The 23,333-nt window shown below is 34.8% G+C and overlaps 1 protein-coding gene across 1 annotated transcript; it reads right to left on the minus strand.

Annotated features, from left to right (window-relative positions):
• Nucleotides 1-3,750: 3,750 nt before the first annotated feature.
• On the minus strand, nucleotides 3,751-22,029 carry LOC136989910 (3-oxoacyl-[acyl-carrier-protein] reductase FabG-like). The gene is made up of 9 exons (XM_067288213.1): nucleotides 21,923-22,029; nucleotides 11,533-11,672; nucleotides 11,374-11,466; nucleotides 11,155-11,293; nucleotides 11,036-11,076; nucleotides 8,479-8,548; nucleotides 8,354-8,390; nucleotides 5,681-5,744; nucleotides 3,751-3,993 (listed from the first exon to the last, which is right to left on the minus strand). Exons 1-9 carry the CDS (start codon nucleotides 21,957-21,959, stop codon nucleotides 3,835-3,837), a joined length of 780 nt encoding a protein of 259 aa, XP_067144314.1. The 5' UTR covers nucleotides 21,960-22,029; the 3' UTR covers nucleotides 3,751-3,834.
• Between the last annotated feature and the right edge of the window lie 1,304 nt (nucleotides 22,030-23,333).

Here is a 23,333-nt window from a genome sequence, read left to right on the forward strand (position 1 = left end):
TATTTCCAAAGTTTTAATTGTATTTGAATTACAATTCTTTCAATTCAATTAATCCAAGTTCTCAACTTGGGAATGGAACTCTGTTATCAAAACGTGTGCTTATGGAGTAATCCCAGTCTGCATTGTTGAATTTAAAAGTAAAATTTTTTGTTTATGGATTAGTTTTATTGAATATTTTTATATTATGACATTACCTTGTTTTATCTAAACATATAGCTAGCAACCATTCTCTATCTAAAAACAAACGTTATGTCGAGTATCCTCTCTGCTTTCTTATTTTCCTGGGTGCCTGCTTGACCTACAGCAAAGTGACCCCACTTGGTTCTTGTGATTGACAATCACGATGGTAAAGTGAAAGGAAAAATACACTAGTCTGAAACATTTGTAGAGATGTAGAATTGAGAGTGTTGCTCAAATAAAAGATTTTAAACATTCTCACCTAAGCTTCAGCTAGGACCAATGAAAAACGTCTCATAACTGAGTGTCGCTTACATAGAAGCAGCGGCGGTCTTAACCATTGCGAGGCTCCGGGCGGCAGATCTATGCGAGGCCCTTGTCCTTTGTGAAAAGTATGTGAATTGAAAGTATGTATTTCTGACGATTGACGAGAAATGTAAAAGTTATAAATAAATAAATTTAGAGTTTAAAAATATTATAAGATTTATAAAAGTTAACAAACATAAAGACGACTGATGATAAACTCACACTTACACTTTGTAAAACTTTTTATTTAAAAGGCCCCAGTACCGCTAAGCATCACTGGGATGGAAAACAGAAAGTATTACACTAGTTACATTGATGTCTTATCAACGATGATAAAGAAGTAATTATGTACAGATATACATCCGTGGGGAAGCCACAGTTGAGTGCACTGCATAAACAACTTATACATTGATGTCTTATCGATGAGCAAAGTATTATAATGTATCGTTTTTACAGCATATAACATTTACAGCAACAATCACAGCACCAACATGTCCTACAGTGCTGTCTTATCACAGAATATAACCAGAATATACATGTACAAATATACAGCACAATGAAACTACATTAACATTGACAACATAATCAAAGCTGATGGTGATGTCTTAACAGGGATGATTACTCACCGCACAATAACACACAGGGGTAATGACAACAATTCAATGCATACAATTAGTAATCTAGATTAAGAATATCTTCAAGACACAACACCACTGTCACTTGGCAATGGAAGCTGTCTTCGCAGCACCCTACTTAATTAACTGTAGTCCTTCTGAAGTAAGAGGTGACAAGGTCCCTGAAAGCCTGAAAAAGGTTGTTGTCTTGTAACAACACATGTAAGTCCTGAGGCCAGTTCCCACTGGACGGCAGCAGGGAGAGAATGGCGCTTCGTTTGTCGTCCAGCATCGGGCACTGCAGCAGATAGTGCCTGGCACTATCTGGAATATTGCATAGTTCACAATTCTGTTCAGTTGTTTTGTTGAACCTGAAGAGATAACTATTAAATTTACCGTGCCCGGTATAAAACTGTGTTGTTCTATGTTCAATATAATGATGATTACTAGCTGAGACTGTGGGGAAAAAATCCCTTGTAATGCTGTTGGTCCGCAGGTTCCATGTACCCTGCCATAACTCAGTCGCATACTCCTTTAGGCTGGATATTATGTAGTTTTGGGGAGTTGCTGTATAGGTAGGTGTGCCGCTGGAGACAGACGCGGTGCGGGCAAGCTCGTCCGCTCTCTCATTTCCAAGGACACCAGCGTGCCCTCTGACCCACACCACCGAAAACCTATTGATGTTTTTGGTCATTTTCCGGAGAATTTCGTTGACTATGGGATGGCCCCAGTTAAAGTTGTGGATAGCCTGAAGTGATGAACTGGAATCTGTGAACAGATTGATGTTGGTATTACTTAGCTCCTCGTTACTCCATTTGACTGCTTTCAGGATTGCCCAAAGTTCCGCCTGAAACGCAGAGCAAGTATTGTCCAGTCTATCAGAGAAATTATACACTTCCAAGCTGCCATGATACACTACAAACGCAACACCCAACTGATGATAAACTAGGTACATAAATGCCTTAAAACAGGGATGAGCAACACGCGGCCCGCGGGCCGCTTGCGGCCCGTTAAACATGTTTATGCGGCCCACCAAGCATTTCTAAAATTGAATTTATTTTATCGACTTTCTCCCATCAATATAATGTTATAAAATTATAATAAAATGGTAGTACATACTAAATCGAAACAATTTTTTTGTGACGAGTTACTCACTCGTCGGCGACTTGTTTAAACATGCAATACGAACGCGCCGTGTCTGTGCTTGTTTGTGTTTGCTTCTGTCACACACTAAGTCAGACTGGTAAGCTGTTAACTAGCAATTTTGGCAATTCTTGTGTGTTTTCAAAGGCGTGAGTGCAGTATTATTGTCAAAAAGGTAATATTAGAGGTTTTTTTAATTCAAAATTAAGTTTTCCTACAAATTTTTTTAACTTTCAAATTTTTAATCCATAATAGCATGTCGGAAAAGCAAACAAAAAAACGGAAGGTTGCGGATGAGCAAAGGCATTTCGAAAAATAGTGGAAATTTGATTATTTTTTCACTTTCGTCAAAGATAAAGCTGTATGCTTAATACGCTCAGAGACTGTGTCGACATTAAAAGAATATAACATAAAAAGGCATTACAATACAAAACATGAACAACAATATAAAAACTTAACAGGACAACTCCGGATAGATAAGTTTAATCAAATGGAGAAAAACTTGGGAAACCAACAGGCTATTTTTAAAAATCAAGCTATTTTATCAAATAAGGCAGTAAAGGCAAGTTTTGTTGTGAGTCAAATACTGGCAAAAAAATGAAACCCTTTGCGGATGGAGAGATGATAAAAGAATGTCTGACTGCTGTTGCAGAAATAGCATTTCCTGATAAAATAAATATTATTTCAAACATTAGTTTATCAAGATTCACCATTGCAAGGAGAATTGAAGACTTGTCCGAGAACATAGTAACAACGCTTCGTGAACGCATTGCAAAATTCGAATAGTGTTCTTTGGCACTTGATGAGAGTTGCGATATTAGCGATACAGCACAACTGGCTATAATTTTACGTGGTATTGACACTAAATTTAATATTACCGAAGAATTGTGTTCACTGATTCCAATGCAAGGGACTACAACCGGCAAAGACCTGTACGGTGAACTAAAATCTGTGTTGGAAAATTTTTCAATTTCATTCAACACAGTGTAACTGAATTACCTCTTCTATTAGTAAAAAGTCTTTTTTTATTTACTTTAAATTGCCCTACTGGTGGGGTTGAAGTTTTATATTCTTTATATATAACTGCTTTACTAAGTAATGCACCCTTTAACTGTGGTTGATGATCAAGGCAAGTGACAATGGATGATCAAGGCAAGAAAGTTTAAAATCATAAAATGTTACAACTGGATTTTTCATGTTTTTAAATATAGAATTCATTTCTACTGCTTCATTTAATATAGTCAAACTTCAATTTAAGACCACCATTTCTTTACCTCTAAAACTAAACTAAACTGATGTAGCTGAAGGAATAAAAAATCACAGTATATATACAGTAATGAAGTCTACACAAGTTTTGGTTTAAACTGGAATAACATTGTTGTTTGCAATGCAAAATCATACACTCCATTTAGAAATTTGCTAATATTTAATTAATATTCATGAAAAGATTCATTTACTTTTTATTTATATCATCATTTATTAAAACTAAAATTTCAAATATGAACTCAAATTGTTCTTTCAATTCAAAATAGTTTATTTCCTTTGCATTTTTTTTCACATAAAAAAAAATGAACAATTTTCAAACATTTCCTAATTATCTTGGACACTGAACACCTCTACCTCCATCAATAGGTAATGTTGCTCCAGTTATGAATGATGCATCATCCGAAGCCAAGAATGCAATGGTTTTTGCAACTTCATCCACAGTTCCTGTCCGGCCAAGAGCATGGGTGGTTTTGCAGTGTTCCAGAAACTAAAAGAAAAACAATTTTTTAACGCAGTACCTAACTAATAAGAATATAGGTAACATATAATATAAAATAATAGTTATTAATTTAAAATTATGAGTGTTCATCAAAATAACTAACTTTATTAAGAAAAAATAAATACAACATTCTTCACATATTTTTTAAATTATGTAATGAAAACTAACAATACAGAATGCCATTATGTTTCTATACATTGTCTGCACAAATTAAAATTTTCTCCATTATCTTCTAGGCATTCTATGTTGATAGGAGGAAGTCATTAGTCTCCACCACCATTTTTTTTAATGCTTCAACTATTGTTAGGCAGAACTGAGAGACTTTTTTTCTCCACAATGCTTCACAGTGACTCCAAGATGGTTGAAAACAATAAAGGCATCAGACTGCTACCAGGAAGCTTAAGATTGGCAACCAGAAAAATTTTTCATGGATGTCTGTCCCAACTGTTGCTAATAGTTAGATCTGACAACTAAGTTTTATTTCCACATGACTAGAAAACAGAAAATGTAGACTTTTTGTCATCTTTCATTTGTGTTCAGTCTACTACAACAGAAAACAAATCCTCATTTTTACAATAGGTCAGATAAAATGATGAATAATGGCATGTTGATTTTTTAAATCTGTTATTATGAGTCTAACAGAATTATGATAACTGTTAAAGCTTCAAAAACAAATGAATCAATAAGCACTGTTCATTTCAATATTTATCTCTACAGCTGTCCAAAACTGTCTTTGATTTTTTTTTGTTACATTAGTATTTTAATATGGTTTGTCTAATTTGTTTTATAAACATGGAGATTTTCTAACTTCTTCAAGAAAGAATTTTAAAGTAATGTTTTGTTTTGTTTCCTGAACAAAACCATGAACTTTGATAGAAAAAGCAAATTATTTACAAACAAAAGAGGGCTGGAAATAGAATTCAACACTGCTCAACTCTTCTGTCTATGCATTGTGATAAGCCAATCAGACTATTTGACAATGTCACTGGGAATGTCATGTTATTAAAACAATTTGGCAGAAAAGAAGATATATGATGCAGCACAACCAAAATAGAAATATTTATAAGTTATAAGAAAACATCAAAATTATATGCTTAAACTTATAATTTTTATAAGGATTTAGCAATGGAGTATTTCATGTGGAAAGCTCCAAGCTAGTAGCCATATTTGTTTTATAACTTTGTGTTTGGATAGGATTGTATAATTTTATTTGGTTGTCTAATGTATTGCTGTTCAGGAAAAGAAACAGAAAAGTGAGTGAAATGTGTTTTTCTGTCAAATATTTCTGAGCAGAAAATGTCTGGTGTCTCCATACCTTTACTATCATAACAGCAATTATAATATACTTTCTTATTGGTCAAAGTACAATGGAATTGTACAACAAACAAAAAAGTTCTACATTTCGCTTTAATATGTCTGTATTCCAGTGGGCAGAAATTTCTAGAAGGAGAATTAACTTACTTTTCTGTTTATGGAGTACTTTCTGATAATGTGGAAACAAGCTTTTAACAGTTTTTCTGTATATAAGCAGAACAAATATATACATAATAATGATTAATTTTCTGATGTGAAGAAACTTGATAAAGATCTTATTGATATATTAATTAAAATACTAAAAAAAATGATCTACTAAAAGAACAATAAAGAATTCTAATAAACCTATATATATACTTACTTTTTGATATTGCTCTTCAGACATTCCACCACGCTTATGTATATCAGTAACTATAACACCCGGACTGTAAAAAAAATTTTAATATGGCTTCTTAGTGTCCAGAAAGACTATGCAACAAGCATTTAAAATAGAAAAAAAAGGAGAGAGAGAATTTTAATATTAAAGTAACATGTATTTTAATGCATATCTAGGAATCAAGATATTTTCTTGATTTTGCTTTCAGATGTAGTAACATGATAATTCAAATAAATTTGTTCTTTATGTGTTAAAAGAAACAGATAAGAAATCCAAAAATTTTGACATTGTATATATGTATATATACATGTAAAGATCAATATATATACCAAATATCTGGCTTCCAGAAAACTGGTTAGTTTTGAATGTGGCAGGCTATAATAACGGCTGCAGTTCACTATGTAGCCATTTTGTTTTGTTTTCAATGATGTATACATTGCAAGATGCCAGTTTCTGTGTGCCTTCTGGCATACAATGTGTTTAAAACAGTTTCATGCTTTACTTTCCATTATTTTATATTTTAAGTATATATTTAGCCAGAAAACCAGAAAATCCAGCAATCTAGATCTCTTCTAGTACTATGCTTGCCTGATATTTGGTCCAGTACTGTATTTGATTTATGTTTAGTATTTTTTCAATGAAACTAAATAAAAGAAAAAAAGTATTTTCAACAATCAAAAATCCATAGTTTGTGTATCAGAAAATATTTATTACTAGAAAATAGTTAATCTTCAAATATAGTGATTTGAAAATTTAAAAACGTTTTAACTGATTTTAAGATTCTACAAATAATTTGTAAGTACTCTCAAAAGTATTTTATAAACGTGATTCTTTTCTTATAAAAATTTAACCAAATTTTTTTACTTCTTAAGAAGCTGAAATAAAATAAGTTTTAATTATTACTTAATTGTAAACTACAAGCCAACTAATGTCTTATGTCATCGGGCTAGATAACGGCTATAATACTAATAAATATTTATTATTATTATAGCCATTATCTAGCCCGATGACATATGGCATTGTAGGCTTGTATATATATAGGCTTGTAGTTTTATATCGGATTTTAGTGATGTTCTTAATTGTAACATTGATTTTTTTTATTTTTAACATAAAATCCATGGACAAGACCATTAAGGTATCAACTCTTGGGCTCTGGGCAAATCTGGGCAAGCAACTTCCCAGGAAATTTTAATGGGCACTTTGTTCTGGATATCTCAGATCCCATTCATCACTACCCAGCTGTCCTCATTCTAAAGTGATTTTGTCTCACCTATGATAAATCTGTATAGAAGATTCTCTTAGTGCCTACAAGACAAATACCATGCTTTAATTTTTTCCCTCTGTAAAGACAGTAAATTTATTAAATACTTTACTGTATTTAATAAATTAGTGAGGTTTTAATATCTCACTATTTCGATAATTCAAAGTATCATGTAATTTGAAGTTCCCAGCCAAGAGACTACAATTTTACATATATTTTAGTTGGGATAATTCAAAGTAGGCATACAATGAAATTCAAAGTCATTATTTGGTGTGGTGACTTGCAAAAATATTGTTTAAGTTAAAATTTTTCAACATATTACATGTTTATAAGGAAAGTTTCCACACCCAAGTGGCATTCTCAGTTTTCATTGTTGATTTATTGGACATCTGTTCAGGGTCTTTCAGACATACAGAGTTGCCAATGAAGAGAATTTAAAAAATTTTTTTTGTTTTTATGGAAGAAATCTGTTTGGAATTTAATTGTTTCAGACATTTTTTACAAAAATCTATTATTTCAACAATTTGAAAGTTGTTTAAATACATATGCATATTTATGATATTTTGTTCTGTAATCTTGAACTCAAGATGACAAATTCCTCATAGAACTAGCCATTGGTCTTCTAGATGAAATTTATGGGTAATTCTTATTGACACACTTAAGCTTCTTTTGTACATTAATTTCAGATCTTGCTTTGAATGTAGTTTGGTCACATTTTCATTGTTTTCATTAAATACATGTAGACTGTCAATTTTTTAAAATGGCTTTAATTACTAAGTAATAACTCATAATATTAATGCATCCATAATCAAATGTGAAATTATGTAGGATAATGTTAATATTTTTATTTGAGAATTACAAAGAAATTCAACTTGAAAGAAGTTTGAATAATTCAAAGTCATGTTTCTTTGGTCCCTTGAATTTCAAAGCAACAAGGTATTACTGTAAATAAACTAAAAACATAAGCAATGGACATTATCATCAGAAAGAAAGAAAAGGTATGTTTAAAATGTACAAGTAAATAATTTTCTAAATATATAATAAAACTAAAAATAATCTGAAGTCTTCTTTATTGTGCTTCTCATATCATACGAAGAGAAACATTAGTGGAACCAACCTTTCTTCAGGCAAAGAACAGCCTGTGGTGAAGAGTCAACTCGGTTAGTATTTGTTTTCCTCTAATATGAGGAAAATGAACTAAACTTTTAAGACTGTTTATCTGAAGATTATTGCACATTATAAGATTTTTAAAATATAATAATTAAATTCAAAAATTAAAATTTAAACGCTGTAATTTAAAAACCTACTTAAACATTGTATTTAGTTCTTCTAAACATTTTTTTAAACTGAATATATTTTAAATAAAATAGATTATTATATTATGAAGTATGACTTACTTAACAGCATTCACTCTGATTTGCTTCGATGCCACTTCTGAAATGATTAGATTAAAATCTCTGATTGAAAATTTGACTATTTTGTACTTAAAAATAAAAATGGCTACAAAATACTAATTTCTTACCAATAGAAGTAGTTCTAGTTAATTGGTCTACTGTGGCTTTACTTGCACAATATGCAGATATGCCTGGAAACTAAATAAATAACCAAAAACAATTATTTGTTTGTTTTGAAAAGTAGATTATATTTTATCTACACTGGTCAAAACAATTAGGAGATCATTTGATATTTCAAGAAAATGTACATGCAACTAATTATCTGAAATATAAAATAGTCTTGTTATGATGTGTGTGAGACAAATAACACAACAACCACTTAAAAACTACACACCATACATACAATCTTCCAGCAAATATGTATTTGATTTAAATACAAAATGGAACATTTTCAACCTCTTTTAGGGACCTGTATCAAGCATAAAACTTTACAGAACATTAGAGATTCTAATATTTAAAAAATTGTTTTCTTTTAGACATCAATTTATTTTTGAATGTCACTAAAAATGGCAGGAATAAAGCATGGACATGAGGTAGGTTTCTTATAAACCCATGTTTCAATCCTGTCATTTTTTGACATGATGTAGAGATCAAGGAAATGGACTAATTTGGTGCTAATTTGGTCTACTTTAAGTGTAAGCCCATAGGAATTGACAACTTTTCTGCTACACATTAATTTTTAGCTTTAATAAGCAAACCTTACCTGCAAAAATAAGCTGTGCCAATGGGTAGCCCAATCAGGAGATTTATGTGAACAGATAGTTTGCTTGCTCAAGAACAAAGCACTGCAAGAGTTCTTACGTAGGATACTTTATTACACCTGTTAGGTTGATGACATTTTGATAATTTGTAAGTCCAAACTAGACATGAATAAACTTAATGCAACACTTAAAACAGGCCAAGTTAGCACCATTGAAGTCCATTTCCTTGATCTCTACATCATGTTAAAAAATAACAGGATTGAAACATGGGTTTATAACAAACCTACCTCTTGTCCATGCTTTATTCCCACTGTTTCCAGTGATCCATACCATTATAAATATATATAAGCTGGCTGGATTTAGAGTGTTAGTCAGAGCTTTAACACATTGCTCCAACACTAAAGATACTAAGATAAAGTTGAAGTGCATTAATTAATTTAAACTTACACTCTGAGCACCTAGACATAGCTCAACACACATAACCAGTATCACTAAGCAGTCATGGGCCTAAAAAGCCCTTCATTGCAGGCAGGCCTACAGCCTAGCTCAGGAATGTGTTGACAAAACTGCATCAAACTACTGGCTGACTGGGGCTGACTATTTGGAGAAACTGAGGAGTTTATGGTTGCCATTAAAGATCAGGTTATAAAACTAAAAACTACAGAAAACACATTCTGTAGGATGCATCACTTGTAAATAACTCTTTCAGAAAATGCCATATTCTGCCAGAAACAATAAAACATTAACCTCTGGTTGCAAGCTCTTAGCACACAGACTACATAGTCATAATCAAATAGCAAATATAGTATATCAAGAGCTTGCACAAAAACAAGATTATTAGACATCCAAGTACCAAACTACAAATATACTCCACAGACAATATTAAAAAACACACACAAAATATACTATGACAGAGCCATAATCACAAATAAAATAATTCATCACAATAGACCTGACCATTTTAATTGACTAATACAATAAGATAACTTATATAACAGACATCTCCATTCCAGATGCTCATAACATGAAAGATGCTTCCACTGAAAACAAAGTATACTCTACTCAGCCAAGAAATAAGGCAACTGTGGAGGATGAATAGGGTGTTTACTGTGCCTATTATCCTCTCTTCCACTGCTATCATACAACATAAAATACACAAAAGTATAGAAATGCTAAAACCTTAATAAAAACATATACAGTCAACCTGTTTTTATGCGGGGGATAAGACCGCATTAAAAAAAACGTATAAAAAAAATCTCACGAAACTTCACGAATGGCTGTAAATAATAGTTTTCGCGACACAATTAAAAAATATTTTTTTTTATGCGGTCAACAGGGACCGCATAAAAAAAGTCTCACATAGAAAATAACTCAAAACCGTACGAAATAGAATTTATTGACAACAGATGTCAGCACTTGACTGCATCGTCTGGTCTATCGTCTGTTTTACATATTTTTGTCCAGGTGGTGTTTTGTTGACTTAAAAAGTAAATTATTTCATTTTTCGCATATTCATGCAATAATATTACTATAATAAGTGCATTTATGCTATAATAAGTTTATTTAGCTATAATAAGTCAACGTGAGACATGACGAATCGCACGAGACTAGTCGCCAACTATACCGCACAAATTAAAAATTCGCATTAAAAAAATCGCACAAATAAAAATCACACATAAAAAGAGCGCATAAAAACAGGTTTGACTGTACATGACACAACAGAAAGCCACAATATTAAACATGTCATATTGTTAAGAAGTTTTTAGACAAGGGCACTACACCAATAACACAGAAGCTTAATGTTACAGTTATTTGGGTAACCATGTCTTGACTTTAGTCTGACATAACACTTGGCACTAGTATCAGTTGAGCATGACATTTACAACATAATAATAACTTACACAATAGATTAAATAACACTTACGCTTCTTATTCCAGCAATGCTAGAAACATTCACAATATTTCCTGCATTTAAAATTTTAAAAAATGAGTTATTTTGATAATAACATAAGCAAAAACCAATAAACACTCTAGTTTTCTCACCCTTTGTAAGCTCAAGATGAGGAATGCATAATTGCATCATGTGAAAAACTGCTCGGACATTAACTCTCATCACCTCATCAAATTCTTCTAAAGTTGTTTGTATCAATTCCCCTGATTTGAGAATACCAGCATTATTTACCTAAAATTATTCAACATGTATCACCATTTTCAATTAAAATAACAATTATTTTGAACTGTAATGAGAAATGTTCAATTAACCAATATATCTAATTTCCCAAAGTGCTTCACAGTTTCCTTTACAATTTTTTCTGCATCTTCTGGAGTGGACACATCTCCAGGCACAAGCAAAACCTAAAAAGATTATTTCTATTTCAACAAGAACAAATGTTATATCATAATTATTTGAAATCATCTTACTTTATTCTCAGCAAGTCCCGAGTTGATACATTTCTCTTTTGTAGCTTTGAGATTGTCAACGTTTCGTCCGTTCAAAGCTAGAAAGCATCCGTAACTTGCAAAATGAATTGCAGTTCCAGCTCCAATACCCGAAGATGCACCTAAAGTTTTTAATATAAAAAGAATAAATCAATTTAATCAGAAAAAAATTCTTGATTTAGTAACTGCTTATTAGCTGTTTATTACGTAGTTAGCTAAGATTTTTAAAAATACAATAAAGTGATTTAATTACAAGTCAAAACATCTGAGAAGTAAAAAATTGCACCAAGTAAAAAAATCATGGCAATTTAGATGACAGTCAGAATTATTTTCTTAGGAGTTTTTCTTTGGTAAAGATAAATTGCACTTGAAGTAAAATGTAGAAAAATCTTACAGGTACTGTTTTGAAGCACCAAGTTTATTTTTACCAAAGAAATAAACAGCAATAAATACATTTAAAACACCATTTTCTAAACTATTTTTGCATATGTATGACAGAACATCTAAAGTAGTATTTTCTGGACTTATCTTTGCTATTATTTCTGAGAATATGTATATTAAATTAAAATACTAAATATATTTAATTTGATATCAAATATTATTTGATTATTATAAATAAATAGTACAGTAAACCTCAATTTAACAGACTAATTCAGGTGGGGGTGTCCATTAAAACCAAAGTCTGTTTTCTGAATATGCATATTAAAAAATTTGACAAATTTGTCAGTTTATCTGTTTTTATTTATGTAATAGTAGATATGTCACTATAATTATCATTAAGGGTGTGTGAGACATTTAATTTCACAGAAAACTTTCTATATGTATTATTTCTTATGTACTCACCATAATTCTAAGACTAATAAACAGAATATAATCTGAATAAAAATACACAAACAGTTTTTGGATAATACACTTTTAATTGCATTTAACTAAAGAAATAAACAAGGTTCTTAAAAAAAAAAAAATATAAATTTGACAAAACACAAAAAAAATTTCCCATTTGTCTAATCAATGGTCAATAATCAATACGTAGCTTATTTGTTGCAAAACTTGCAACAAATAAGCTACATATTGATTATTGACCATTTGTGACATGCTATAACGAGCAAAAATTTAAAAAACTAATAAGTAGGTTTAAAATTAATAAATACAAATGTTTATGAGTACAAGTTAATTAGACTTTCTATTTGCAAAATTTCCTGAACCTTAACACAAAATAAGAAAAAAGTGAATTTTTAAGAAATTTTACGGGATTTGTGGTGTGACGGGTTAACGAGACCCACGTGTTACAAATAAAATATATCGGACTATCACAAATATTAAGAAAGTAATAATAATATTGATTTATTATAACAGATGCCGATTTACAGTTTACAAAATTAATACAACGTACACATATCGCGTTACTTTTAACACAACAATGGACCGTAATTTTCCGACAATTATAAGTTTCGGATACACAATCCGATTGCATCGGCATATATAACTGATAGATTTAAATTATACTAGGCTAGATTAATATTAAGGTTAGTAATATTATAAAAATACTCCCCTTTTACTTCTCCCGTCGTTTGTTAGTTCAGGATCCTTTGTTCTCGTATCTTGTGGTAGCGACACAAGGGGAAGGGAGCAAGTCCGTATAGCGGGAAAAATATTCACCTCACCAATATAAGGGTTCTTTGTAGAGAGATAAGTGCGATCCTAATTCGTAACCTTCCCTCTGCTTCTCACAATCACCAAAGACGACACTATTCTCCAACGTCTGCACTCCGTAGCACCTTTCTCACGCTTCTTCTTACCCACTTCCACGTGCTTCCTCCTTCGCCGTCGTGACTCCGAATGACGAAAGTTGACCCCTTCACCTGGGTAGGTGACCCCACACTCGCCCAAAACACGCCATCAAGTCAGTGTTTTACGGTTGAAAGAATTAGATATTTAGGGTTAGTAGACTTAACATTAATTCTAAAAATATGACAATAATAAAAATAATAATAATGGTGATGATAAAAATATACATAATTACATGGGGGGGCTTCACCCACCACATCATCCCCCACCAACAGGTATCTTGGTTACATTGCATAGATTGACAAATCACTAGAGTCCATGATGTAGCAGGTGGTAGTTGATGCGCCGACCTCTCAGGTTGTACGGTTTGGGGACCACCCCCAGCTGATTTTCCTCCGGCTGCCTTCTGGCCACTTCTTGTTGCGACCCTGTTGATTTCTGACACCCTCTCTGACTGTCTCTGGTAGTTGAGATGATGCGGGGATCGAGTTCGTCGCCCTCCTCCTCATCCATATTAGTTGATCCGTGGTCTATTTGCGTCACTTTTGCCTTCCCCCGGCTTTTATAGTTCCTATCGGGGTGTGGCTTGTAATAAGGTTTAATCCTGTCTATGTGAACGGTTTGTTCTTTGTTATTGTTCCCAGCACTGATTCTAATGTTAACGTCATTAACTATACCAGTTATGCGGTGAGGGCCCAGGTACTTAGGGGAAAATTTCCCTTTCTTCGGGTCGCCATGGGGCCTCAATAACCAGACTCTCTGACCAACAGCGAACTTTCTCAATTTCCTCTTTTCGTTCCAATATTCGCGTGCTTTTCGTTTTCTTTCCTCGCTAATCCTCCTGGTAGATTCATATACTATACGTATCTTATCTACGAGTTGTTCACGGTATGACTCTACACTCTCAGCTTCTCTAGACGGTGTCTCGATATTAACTTCGTGCGGGAAGGTTGGGTCGAATCCATACATAATGAAATTTGGCGTGTCACGTGTCGTGGAATTTACGCTATTTCTATAGGCAAACATTGCGGCAGGTATGTATCTGTCCCAGTTACGGTTGTTGCCATCTGAGATTTTCGATACGATGTTTACTATTGTTTTGTTGGCCCTCTCCACCGCACCATTTGACGTGGGCCTATACGATGTGGTGACCTTCCTTTTTATTTTCAGGTTGGCACACAGTTCCTCCATAGTCCGGCTTGTTAAATTTGCTCCCCTGTCCGATATCAGAGTCTGCGGGCAACCAAAACGGCAAATGACATGGTCAAACAAGGCTTCTGCAATTATTTCGGATGTTTGTTGTGGGATGGGGATGGCTTCAGCGTACCTCGAGAAGAGATCGATCACCACCAGGATGTACCTATTCCCAAGGTCTGATTTAGGCAGGGGCCCAATCAGATCCATTCCTAGCACTTGCATTGGGTGACTGACTTTATTAAATTCCTGCACTGGTGCTTTCCCTTTGTGTCTGTTATATTTTTGGCAGACAGTACAGGACTGGACATACTCCTTAACTCTATCCCACATTTTTCTGAAATAGTATCTCCTTTGCACGTGCTGGTGAGTTTTATACACTCCACCATGTCCTGCCAGCTGGCTATCGTGGTGAAGGCCAATGACCTTTCCAATTGCGTCCTCCCCTACACACTCCCTAAAGCGGGACCTGTCACTGTCATTACCTCCCACGAAAAAGAGAGAGCCATCGATTATGTCAAAACTAGTAATGGGGAGGGATGGGTTGTCACCGTCCTTCCTGTTCCCTTGTATTGTGCGCTTTATGGGCCCAAACATCGGGTCAGTTTCCTGAGAAAGCACGATAATGTTACGTATGTTCTCACACTCGTTACTAGCCACGTCCGCACTTCTGCTCTCGGGTCTTGACAAGTAGTCGGCAACGACGTTATCGGCTCCTCGAACGTGTCCGATTGTGCAGTCATACTCTGAGACTTCCAAGGCCCACCTCATTAGACGCCGATTGTTGTTTTCCATGTTCTTCAAGAACATTAATGGGCGGTGGTCAGAGAAGATCCTTATTGGTCTCCCGAGGATGAGGTAGCGGAAGTGTCTCAGTGCAAATACGAGGGCCATACACTCTTTCTCAATGGTTGAATAGTTCAATTCACTCCCATTTAATCTCCGACTGTAGAACCCGATTGGTCTCACCTCCTGGCCCGGACCTTCTTGTTGTAGGGTCGCTCCAATGCAGTTGTCGCTTGCATCCGTATATAGCTGAAACTCAGCATCAAAATCAGGATGTCCCAGTGTTGGCGCCCCGGAAATTATGGCCTTTATCCTCTCGAAGTCAGATTCGTGCTCCTCGGTCCAATCAAACTTTACACCTTTTCTAGTCAGATTTGTTATGTTATTTATTAGCCCAGATAGACCCTTCATGAACGGGCGATAATAATTTATCATCCCTATGAATCTTCTCACTTCTCTCACGTTTTTCGGCGGCTTTATCTGTCTTATCGCCTCCACATTCTTCGGGTCAGGTGAGATACCTCTTGCGTTAATGATGTGTCCAAGGTATTTTATTTCCCGAACAAACAAGTGACACTTTTCAGGTTTTAATTTGAGCTCGTGATCTTCTATTCGGCGGATGACATCGTCTAAGAGTTCAATGTGCTCCTGTTCTGTTTTCGAGTAGAGTACGATGTCATCTTGAAAGACATAACATCCGTTTCCTATTATATCGAATAGGATGGTGTTCATCACTTTTTGAAAATAGCGTCCACTATTCTTTCCCCCTTGCGGCATACGGCAGAGTTGGTACTTGCCTGAGGGGGTAGTAAATGCGAAGATTTCTCTCAACTCTTTATCAATCGGGATTTGGTAATATCCCGAGCTGAGGTCCAGCACAGAGAATATGACACTACCTTGGAATTGGGTCAGAATATCGTCCACTCTGGCCATAGGGAAGTCTTGGCCAACTATGATCTCGTTGACTTTCCGTAAGTCAAGAGTCAATCGGACATCTCCATCGTCTTTTTGCACTAGGTGGATTGGGGAATTCCAGGGGGAGGTACTGTTTTCAATTATGCCGGCTTTCTTGTAATCGTCAATCTTTTGTTTTAGTTTTGGCAACAGGATGTGGGGGATCCTATATTGACGGGTATGTCTAGGTCTATTGTCCGTGATTTTGAACTGGTGAGTAAATTTCGAAGTTCCGTTTAAGTCACTCACGTGTAATGAGAAACATGCCCTATGTTTTATAATTATGCTCCTAATTTCCTCTCTCCATGGGCTATGTACACCAGAGAGGTCCACCTTGTCTAATAAGTCGTCATTCACTACTTCATTACATGATAGGGCAATTGTCTGTCCCATTGAAGCGGGCCTTACACCGTTTTGTACCATATTATCCAATTTCCTTATGATTGATCTATCCTTGGCAAGAAAATCAATTCCCAATACACCAAGATAATCCCTCGTGGGTTCGATATTGTGGACGATGAAATCATGACTCACTTCCCTCCCTTCCGAGTTAACCACGGTCAGTTCAACTCCTGTCGAGCAGAGGGTCGATGTGCTGTTTATTCCTTTTAGTAATACATTGATGCGGTGGGTTAGCGCACCCGCATCCTTAATTCCATTCACCAATCCTTCGTCGATTACTGACCGCTCAGCACCTGTGTCAATGAGAAATTTCACAGTTTGATTGCCGACTTTCACTGTGCACAAAGGTAATCCACCACGACCCTGTATCAGACTATTGGCCATCTTTACTTGGCATTTACCCCGTTGATTCTGGCCTCCATCATTGGGGTTATCTAGTTTAAATTTCCTTGCCATTTACAGTTTTTAGATATATGACCCAGCAGATTGCATCTATAGCATCTCGGCCCTGCTCTTCTCTCCTCGTTACCAGCCCCAATCTGAGTTTTTAGAGCACCGATGGCAGCCGTCAGCTTTTCGATGTCATCTCTCATTTGTTTTATTTCTGCCCGATGCTGTTCTTCTCTATCATTATTGGCACTATTAACTCTGCACTCTTGGGGCTCGTCCTCAATGGTCGAAGAGTTAATCTCACTTCGTTTCGAGTATCTATCCCTTTGTTTGACTATTCTCTCGGCTAACTCCACAGCCTCTTCTAATGTCTGCGGATCAGTATGGATAACGTCTTTTTGTATGTGGGGTACTAGTCCTTGCAGGAACTGATCTTTTAGCATGTCCCCTTTTATGCCTTTATATAGAGGGGAGCTCTTTTCTAGGGTTTCCATTGCGGTTTTTAATCTACAGGTGTAGCTCCTGATGGTCTCTCCTTTCCTCTGTTCTATATGAATAAAATTCTCCAGAGCGATGTTAGTATTGCATATTTGTGGGGAGAAGTGTTCAATGAGGTCTTCTTTGATTTTTTCAAAGTCCGATCCATAGAAGGATTCACTTTCGAATAAGTAGGTGAGTGGTCTACCCTTTATCCTGGCTCTTAATGTTACGAGTTTGGTTATCTGATCCCATTTCGCTAATTTGGCAACTTGTTCAAAGCAATTAAAAAACTGTGCGATGTTAATTGATTCCTTTTCGGCAGAGAAGAAGGGAATCATTCCCAAAAAACCAGAGACAATCGGGGCATCTTGCTGGCTGCTGGAGGGTCGTTCGTCCAGAGTTCTTTGTTCTTCCATAATTTCCGAATATACACAATAACAACAATATTACACTTATATATATATACACTAATAGATTCGATACGTGCGAAGACACTCGAATCCTGTCGCGGACGCCAATTATGTGGTGTGACGGGTTAACGAGACCCACGTGTTACAAATAAAATATATCGGACTATCACAAATATTAAGAAAGTAATAATAATATTGATTTATTATAACAGATGCCGATTTACAGTTTACAAAATTAATACAACGTACACATATCGCGTTACTTTTAACACAACAATGGACCGTAATTTTCCGACAATTATAAGTTTCGGATACACAATCCGATTGCATCGGCATATATAACTGATAGATTTAAATTATACTAGGCTAGATTAATATTAAGGTTAGTAATATTATAAAAATACTCCCCTTTTACTTCTCCCGTCGTTTGTTAGTTCAGGATCCTTTGTTCTCGTATCTTGTGGTAGCGACACAAGGGGAAGGGAGTAAGTCCGTATAGCGGGAAAAATATTCACCTCACCAATATAAGGGTTCTTTGTAGAGAGATAAGTGCGATCCTAATTCGTAACCTTCCCTCTGCTTCTCACAATCACCAAAGACGACACTATTCTCCAACGTCTGCACTCCGTAGCACCTTTCTCACGCTTCTTCTTACCCACTTCCACGTGCTTCCTCCTTCGCCGTCGTGACTCCGAATGACGAAAGTTGACCCCTTCACCTGGGTAGGTGACCCCACACTCGCCCAAAACACGCCATCAAGTCAGTGTTTTACGGTTGAAAGAATTAGATATTTAGGGTTAGTAGACTTAACATTAATTCTAAAAATATGACAATAATAAAAATAATAATAATGGTGATGATAAAAATATACATAATTACATGGGGGGGCTTCACCCACCACAGATTTCCCAGGATGAGAAAAATTTCCTTAGTTAAAAAATCAGCCAGGATCCCATTTGAAAAACCCTAGTGCAGGGATATCAAACTCAAATTCTTTAAGTGCCAATTTTTTGTCTCGAGTATGGCAGCGGGCCAGATGTTTTGAGTTTTTGTAGCCAAAGATCTTCAAAAAAGTAGCCAACTCAAATAATTCTTTTTAATAACTTGCGATTTGACCAAAAAATAATATAAAAACATTATTCCTACTTTTCCAGAATAACTTTAATCACAGAACAAACATTTTCGGCCAATTTACAAGCCTGTCGCAGATCTTTTTTTTTTTTTTTTTTTTTTTTTTTTTTTTTTGTAACTCATTCCGCCCTGTGGGCACTAAGAGGGCCTCTTATAGCAAGCCCATTATGGGTTCGGCCAGGCCCACAATGGGGCGGCCGGGTGGTGAGGGACGGGAACCGACGTATCCGGATGCACCACCCCCCGAAAAATTCCTGGGGATTTTTCGACCTGTCCGGATTCGATCCCGGGTCCCCCAGGGCGGCAGGCTGCAAACCTTGACCGCTCGGCCATCCGGCCGCCTGTCGCAGGTCTGTAAACTAATCGGAAAATAAGAATTGCAAGACTCAAAATACAAGCATAAACTGTAATTTACTTAATATGTCAAAAACACTCATTTTATACGCAAAATAGTGCGAGTCAGTGCCGGCCTGAGGCAAGTTTTAGGATGGAGCGAGATCCTATTATGGCGCCTCCCTTGGTTGCCCCTGATTTATACTAGTGATGCATGCAAGCAACTTGGAAGATCTGGACAACATCTTAATTATCTGTCTAATTTGTCGATTGAAAACAGTCGTACTCGTTTGCAGTAAGATTAAGGTACATTTCTTTATCATAAATATTACATTTATAATGAGATCACTCATTGGTATTATTTTACTAACTAGTTAATGAAAATTCAGTCAATATTCATCGACAAGATCAATAAGCATTATCAACTTTGGTACTGGTACCTATTTATTATGTTCACTAATTAATGTAACGATACTTATAAAATTCTTAACTATTTAGGCTACAGGTTCCAAATAATAACAATAATAATAAACTACTTAAATCACCTGGAGAACAAATTTTAATTAAATTGCTGCTTATGCACTTTTGCATTTGCAAATTTTTTTTATGATCTCCTCATACGATAATGCCTGAGCTATATCATTTTCAATGGACAGCAAGGCTAGATCAGAAAGCTTGTCTTCTGCAAGAGTCAACCTAACTAAGGTATTTTATGATTCAATGAAATTATAATTTAAAAAAAGCTGTTTTCTATTTAATTCAAATCTTGCGTAAATTCTGGGACACCCTTTATAATACAAAGTAGGTACGTACATACATCTCATAGGTATCTCTGTATTGTATGAAAGAATACCTTAACAAATAAAAAAATACTTACTCGCACGTCAGCCGACAAGTGAAATTCATGCAAAAAGCGCGGAAACACGCTTGGCAGTGCTGGTGCTTCGAAATGGACTCGCCAACTAAAAGGGCAGTGCCTGTGGCGGCAACACTGGTGATGTAACTGAGGTGGGGGTGGAACTCCACCCATGCACTCGACCCGAACGCATCTCAACAGATAAGGCCATTCACATACTGGCCACACACTCGCAATCAAAATATCGAAAAGTGAAAAAAAATATTTTTTCCTTTTATTTTCTTTACCACTGAGGCACCCTCTAGGACTTAGCGCCTGGAGCAGCTGCTCCGTTCGCCCTATGGTAGGGCCGGCTCTGGTGCGAGTTATGCAATAAATAATCTTGCCAATACAGACTTTAATTTTAAATTCAAAAGACAAAATACAGAAAACATAATGTAAACAAAAATTAAAATATATCAAATAAAATAAATATCTCTAAGTAATAAGAACAAATAAAAATAAAAACAACAACAACAACAGCAATAACAATAGTAATAAACATGTCATGTTAGGAAATTCCTGAATACAGACACACACACTGACACACTTATTTAATTTTTGTCTCGTTTTGGTTACTATTGTCTTGACTCTGGTCCCACAGTACACAGCCACCGGTGTTAATCAAGTATAACTCACTAAACCCAACATAATAATAATAGAGTTCAACAATTTTGTTTAAGTATTATTTAAATGCGATATTTTGTACTTAAACTTAAACAAATACAAAATATCGCATTTTTTGGTATCAAGATAATAAAAATTAAACAGATAGCATTGTTGAATTAATATTGTGGGCTGCAACTAATTGTCTTGCAATCCATATCTTTGACATGCCTGCCTTAGTGCATATATAAAGTGATCAGAGCTCTGTATAAAAAAAACTATTGGGTACTCAACTAAATTTGGTACTGTGCAGAACATGCAGTTCTATTTTTGAGAAAAAATTTTACTTCAAATATTCAGCTGAAATTTGGTGCTGCTGTCACCTTAACATGCATATTAATTAAGAACATTTTCTAACAAATTTTGGAAGTTTAGAAACAGAGTGCCATGATTTTATATTGATTATAGATGCTAATAGCTGTTTCATTTATAGAAGAGTTTAATAAATATATCATGATCAGGCAAAGTGAGCACATGACAGTTCACCTGTCCAAGAATTGTGAACTCCTTTTTCTACCCAAAATTTGTTGTAAAACATTTGTAGTAATTTAAGGGAACACTAAAAAAAACAGCACCAAATTCTGCTCTAGTGGATGAATTTTGAAGTTAAAATTTATTTTCCTGCCAATCAGACTACATGCTCAGGACGGAATGCCTACCAAATGCAATTGAGATTCGTCCTATAGTCTACAGAGTTCCGAACACCAACTCTTTGATTATGATCAGCCTATATTTTCAAGCTGTATATAAGATTACTGTATTATATATGTATATATAACTTGTCTAGAGTTTGAAAGCATTTTTAGTAGTCATCCACGCACAAGTGAAGAAATGTTTTATCATCACACATAATCACAATTATTATTTCAAAGCATTACGATTTTAAAAGTATTAAAATGTCATACAATTAATGACATTTTAATATTTATTCTACCATACTTACCTGTTATCAAAGCTACTTTTTCACGTAAATCTCGCATTTTTTACGTAAAAACTATTACGTTCAAACTAATATTAAGCAATAGTTCACCACGTGCAAATAGTAGGATTTAAACAAGAGTCTGGCTCTCTGGTGAGCATTAGTTCTAAATTATGCCGCTACTGCGAACAGCGCCAATGGCGAGACTTAATTTGTGGTATTTTCTGCTCATAGTTACAAATTACGAATGCTTTATTCTTAATTTGTATTAGTTAAAAATGAAAATAAGTTAAATTTTTAGATTACTTATAAATGAATGATATATATATATTATTTTTTTCATACGCAACGTCAGCCTTTACACCCGATGCGAAGAGTCTATATACCTTGGCGAAGAGTAAAATAGCACGTTTATCATTTGTTTATCGTACCGTCGACTTGTCGATATACGTTCAATAAAATGGAATGTAGCGAGTGTGGTTTAAATGTGGTCATAGACAAAGTTTAATCAGTACGATTTGTGATATAACAGTAGAATACTAATGTTTTCTGCTCATAATAATAAATTATAAATGTTTTGTTGGAAATTATTAGTTAAAAGTGAAAATAAATTAAATTTAAGGATAGACACCTTGCTTAAAAATGAACTTTTCCATAAGAAATTAATACTAAGATTATGAGATGGAATTATGAATAAAATAAAGCAAAGGAGGACTTACAATTTGATATTTTCTCACTGCGAAAAGTGTTGTTATTAATGAAATTCTGCAATACGCATACAGCCTAGAAAACATTTTTGTTTGCATTAATTATAAATTCATTACCCACATGACATACGCAACACAATATTGTCTGGATAACATTACCCCGTATTTTGGAAAGGATACTTAGAGAAAAGACAGGCTTCCAGACTAAAACCTCCTCTCACTCACAGCCAATTATAGGTGTAGGAGACGTAATATTTACTAGGGACATTTTTTTCCTCATCAGTGCAATTTTCAAATTCAGTACATACTTGAAATGAAAACACAATCCCTAAAATGACTGGTTACTTTAGCTATTTTAGAACTATTTTAATATTTTTCAACTTTTCTTTCTGTAAAATAGCATATAGAACTAGTGGAAGGAACGGCGAAACTAGATCGAGGCGCCTCAAGTGGCGACGCCGGGTAACAGAATCGGGGCTACAAAGGCGGCACCAGTGTTGTTCCATCTGGTACTTTTGTACTAATCTAGTACCTTTTTACTTGTTCCAGTACCAACGAATGGCACCATTTCCTAGTACCATTCATGAAATACTAATACCTTTCCTTTCAATTTAGTAACTTTCAAAACATTCATTTTTATTCCCTATTTCTATATTTTTTTTTTTACTTTACTTTGGCAGTAAATGGATGTTTTTATTCCTTCCTCATGCATGTGCAGCAGTTGAACG

This window comes from Centruroides vittatus, unplaced genomic scaffold, assembly GCF_030686945.1.
Source record: "Centruroides vittatus isolate TY-2023 unplaced genomic scaffold, ASM3068694v2 scaffold_769, whole genome shotgun sequence".
Lineage (NCBI taxonomy): Eukaryota > Metazoa > Arthropoda > Arachnida > Scorpiones > Buthidae > Centruroides > Centruroides vittatus.

Bases quoted from the DNA above. Each gene is read 5' to 3' on its own strand.
- LOC136989910 (XM_067288213.1), bottom strand. From the start codon at position 21,959: ATGCGAGATTTACGTGAAAAAGTAGCTTTGATAACAG. The intron at 8,549-11,035 runs GTAAGTGTTATT...TTATTTATTTAG, and splicing joins GCATTGCTGGAATAAGAAGC to TTTCCAGGCATATCTGCATA. The intron at 8,391-8,478 runs GTAAGAAATTAG...TAATCATTTCAG, and splicing joins AACTAGAACTACTTCTATTG to AAGTGGCATCGAAGCAAATC.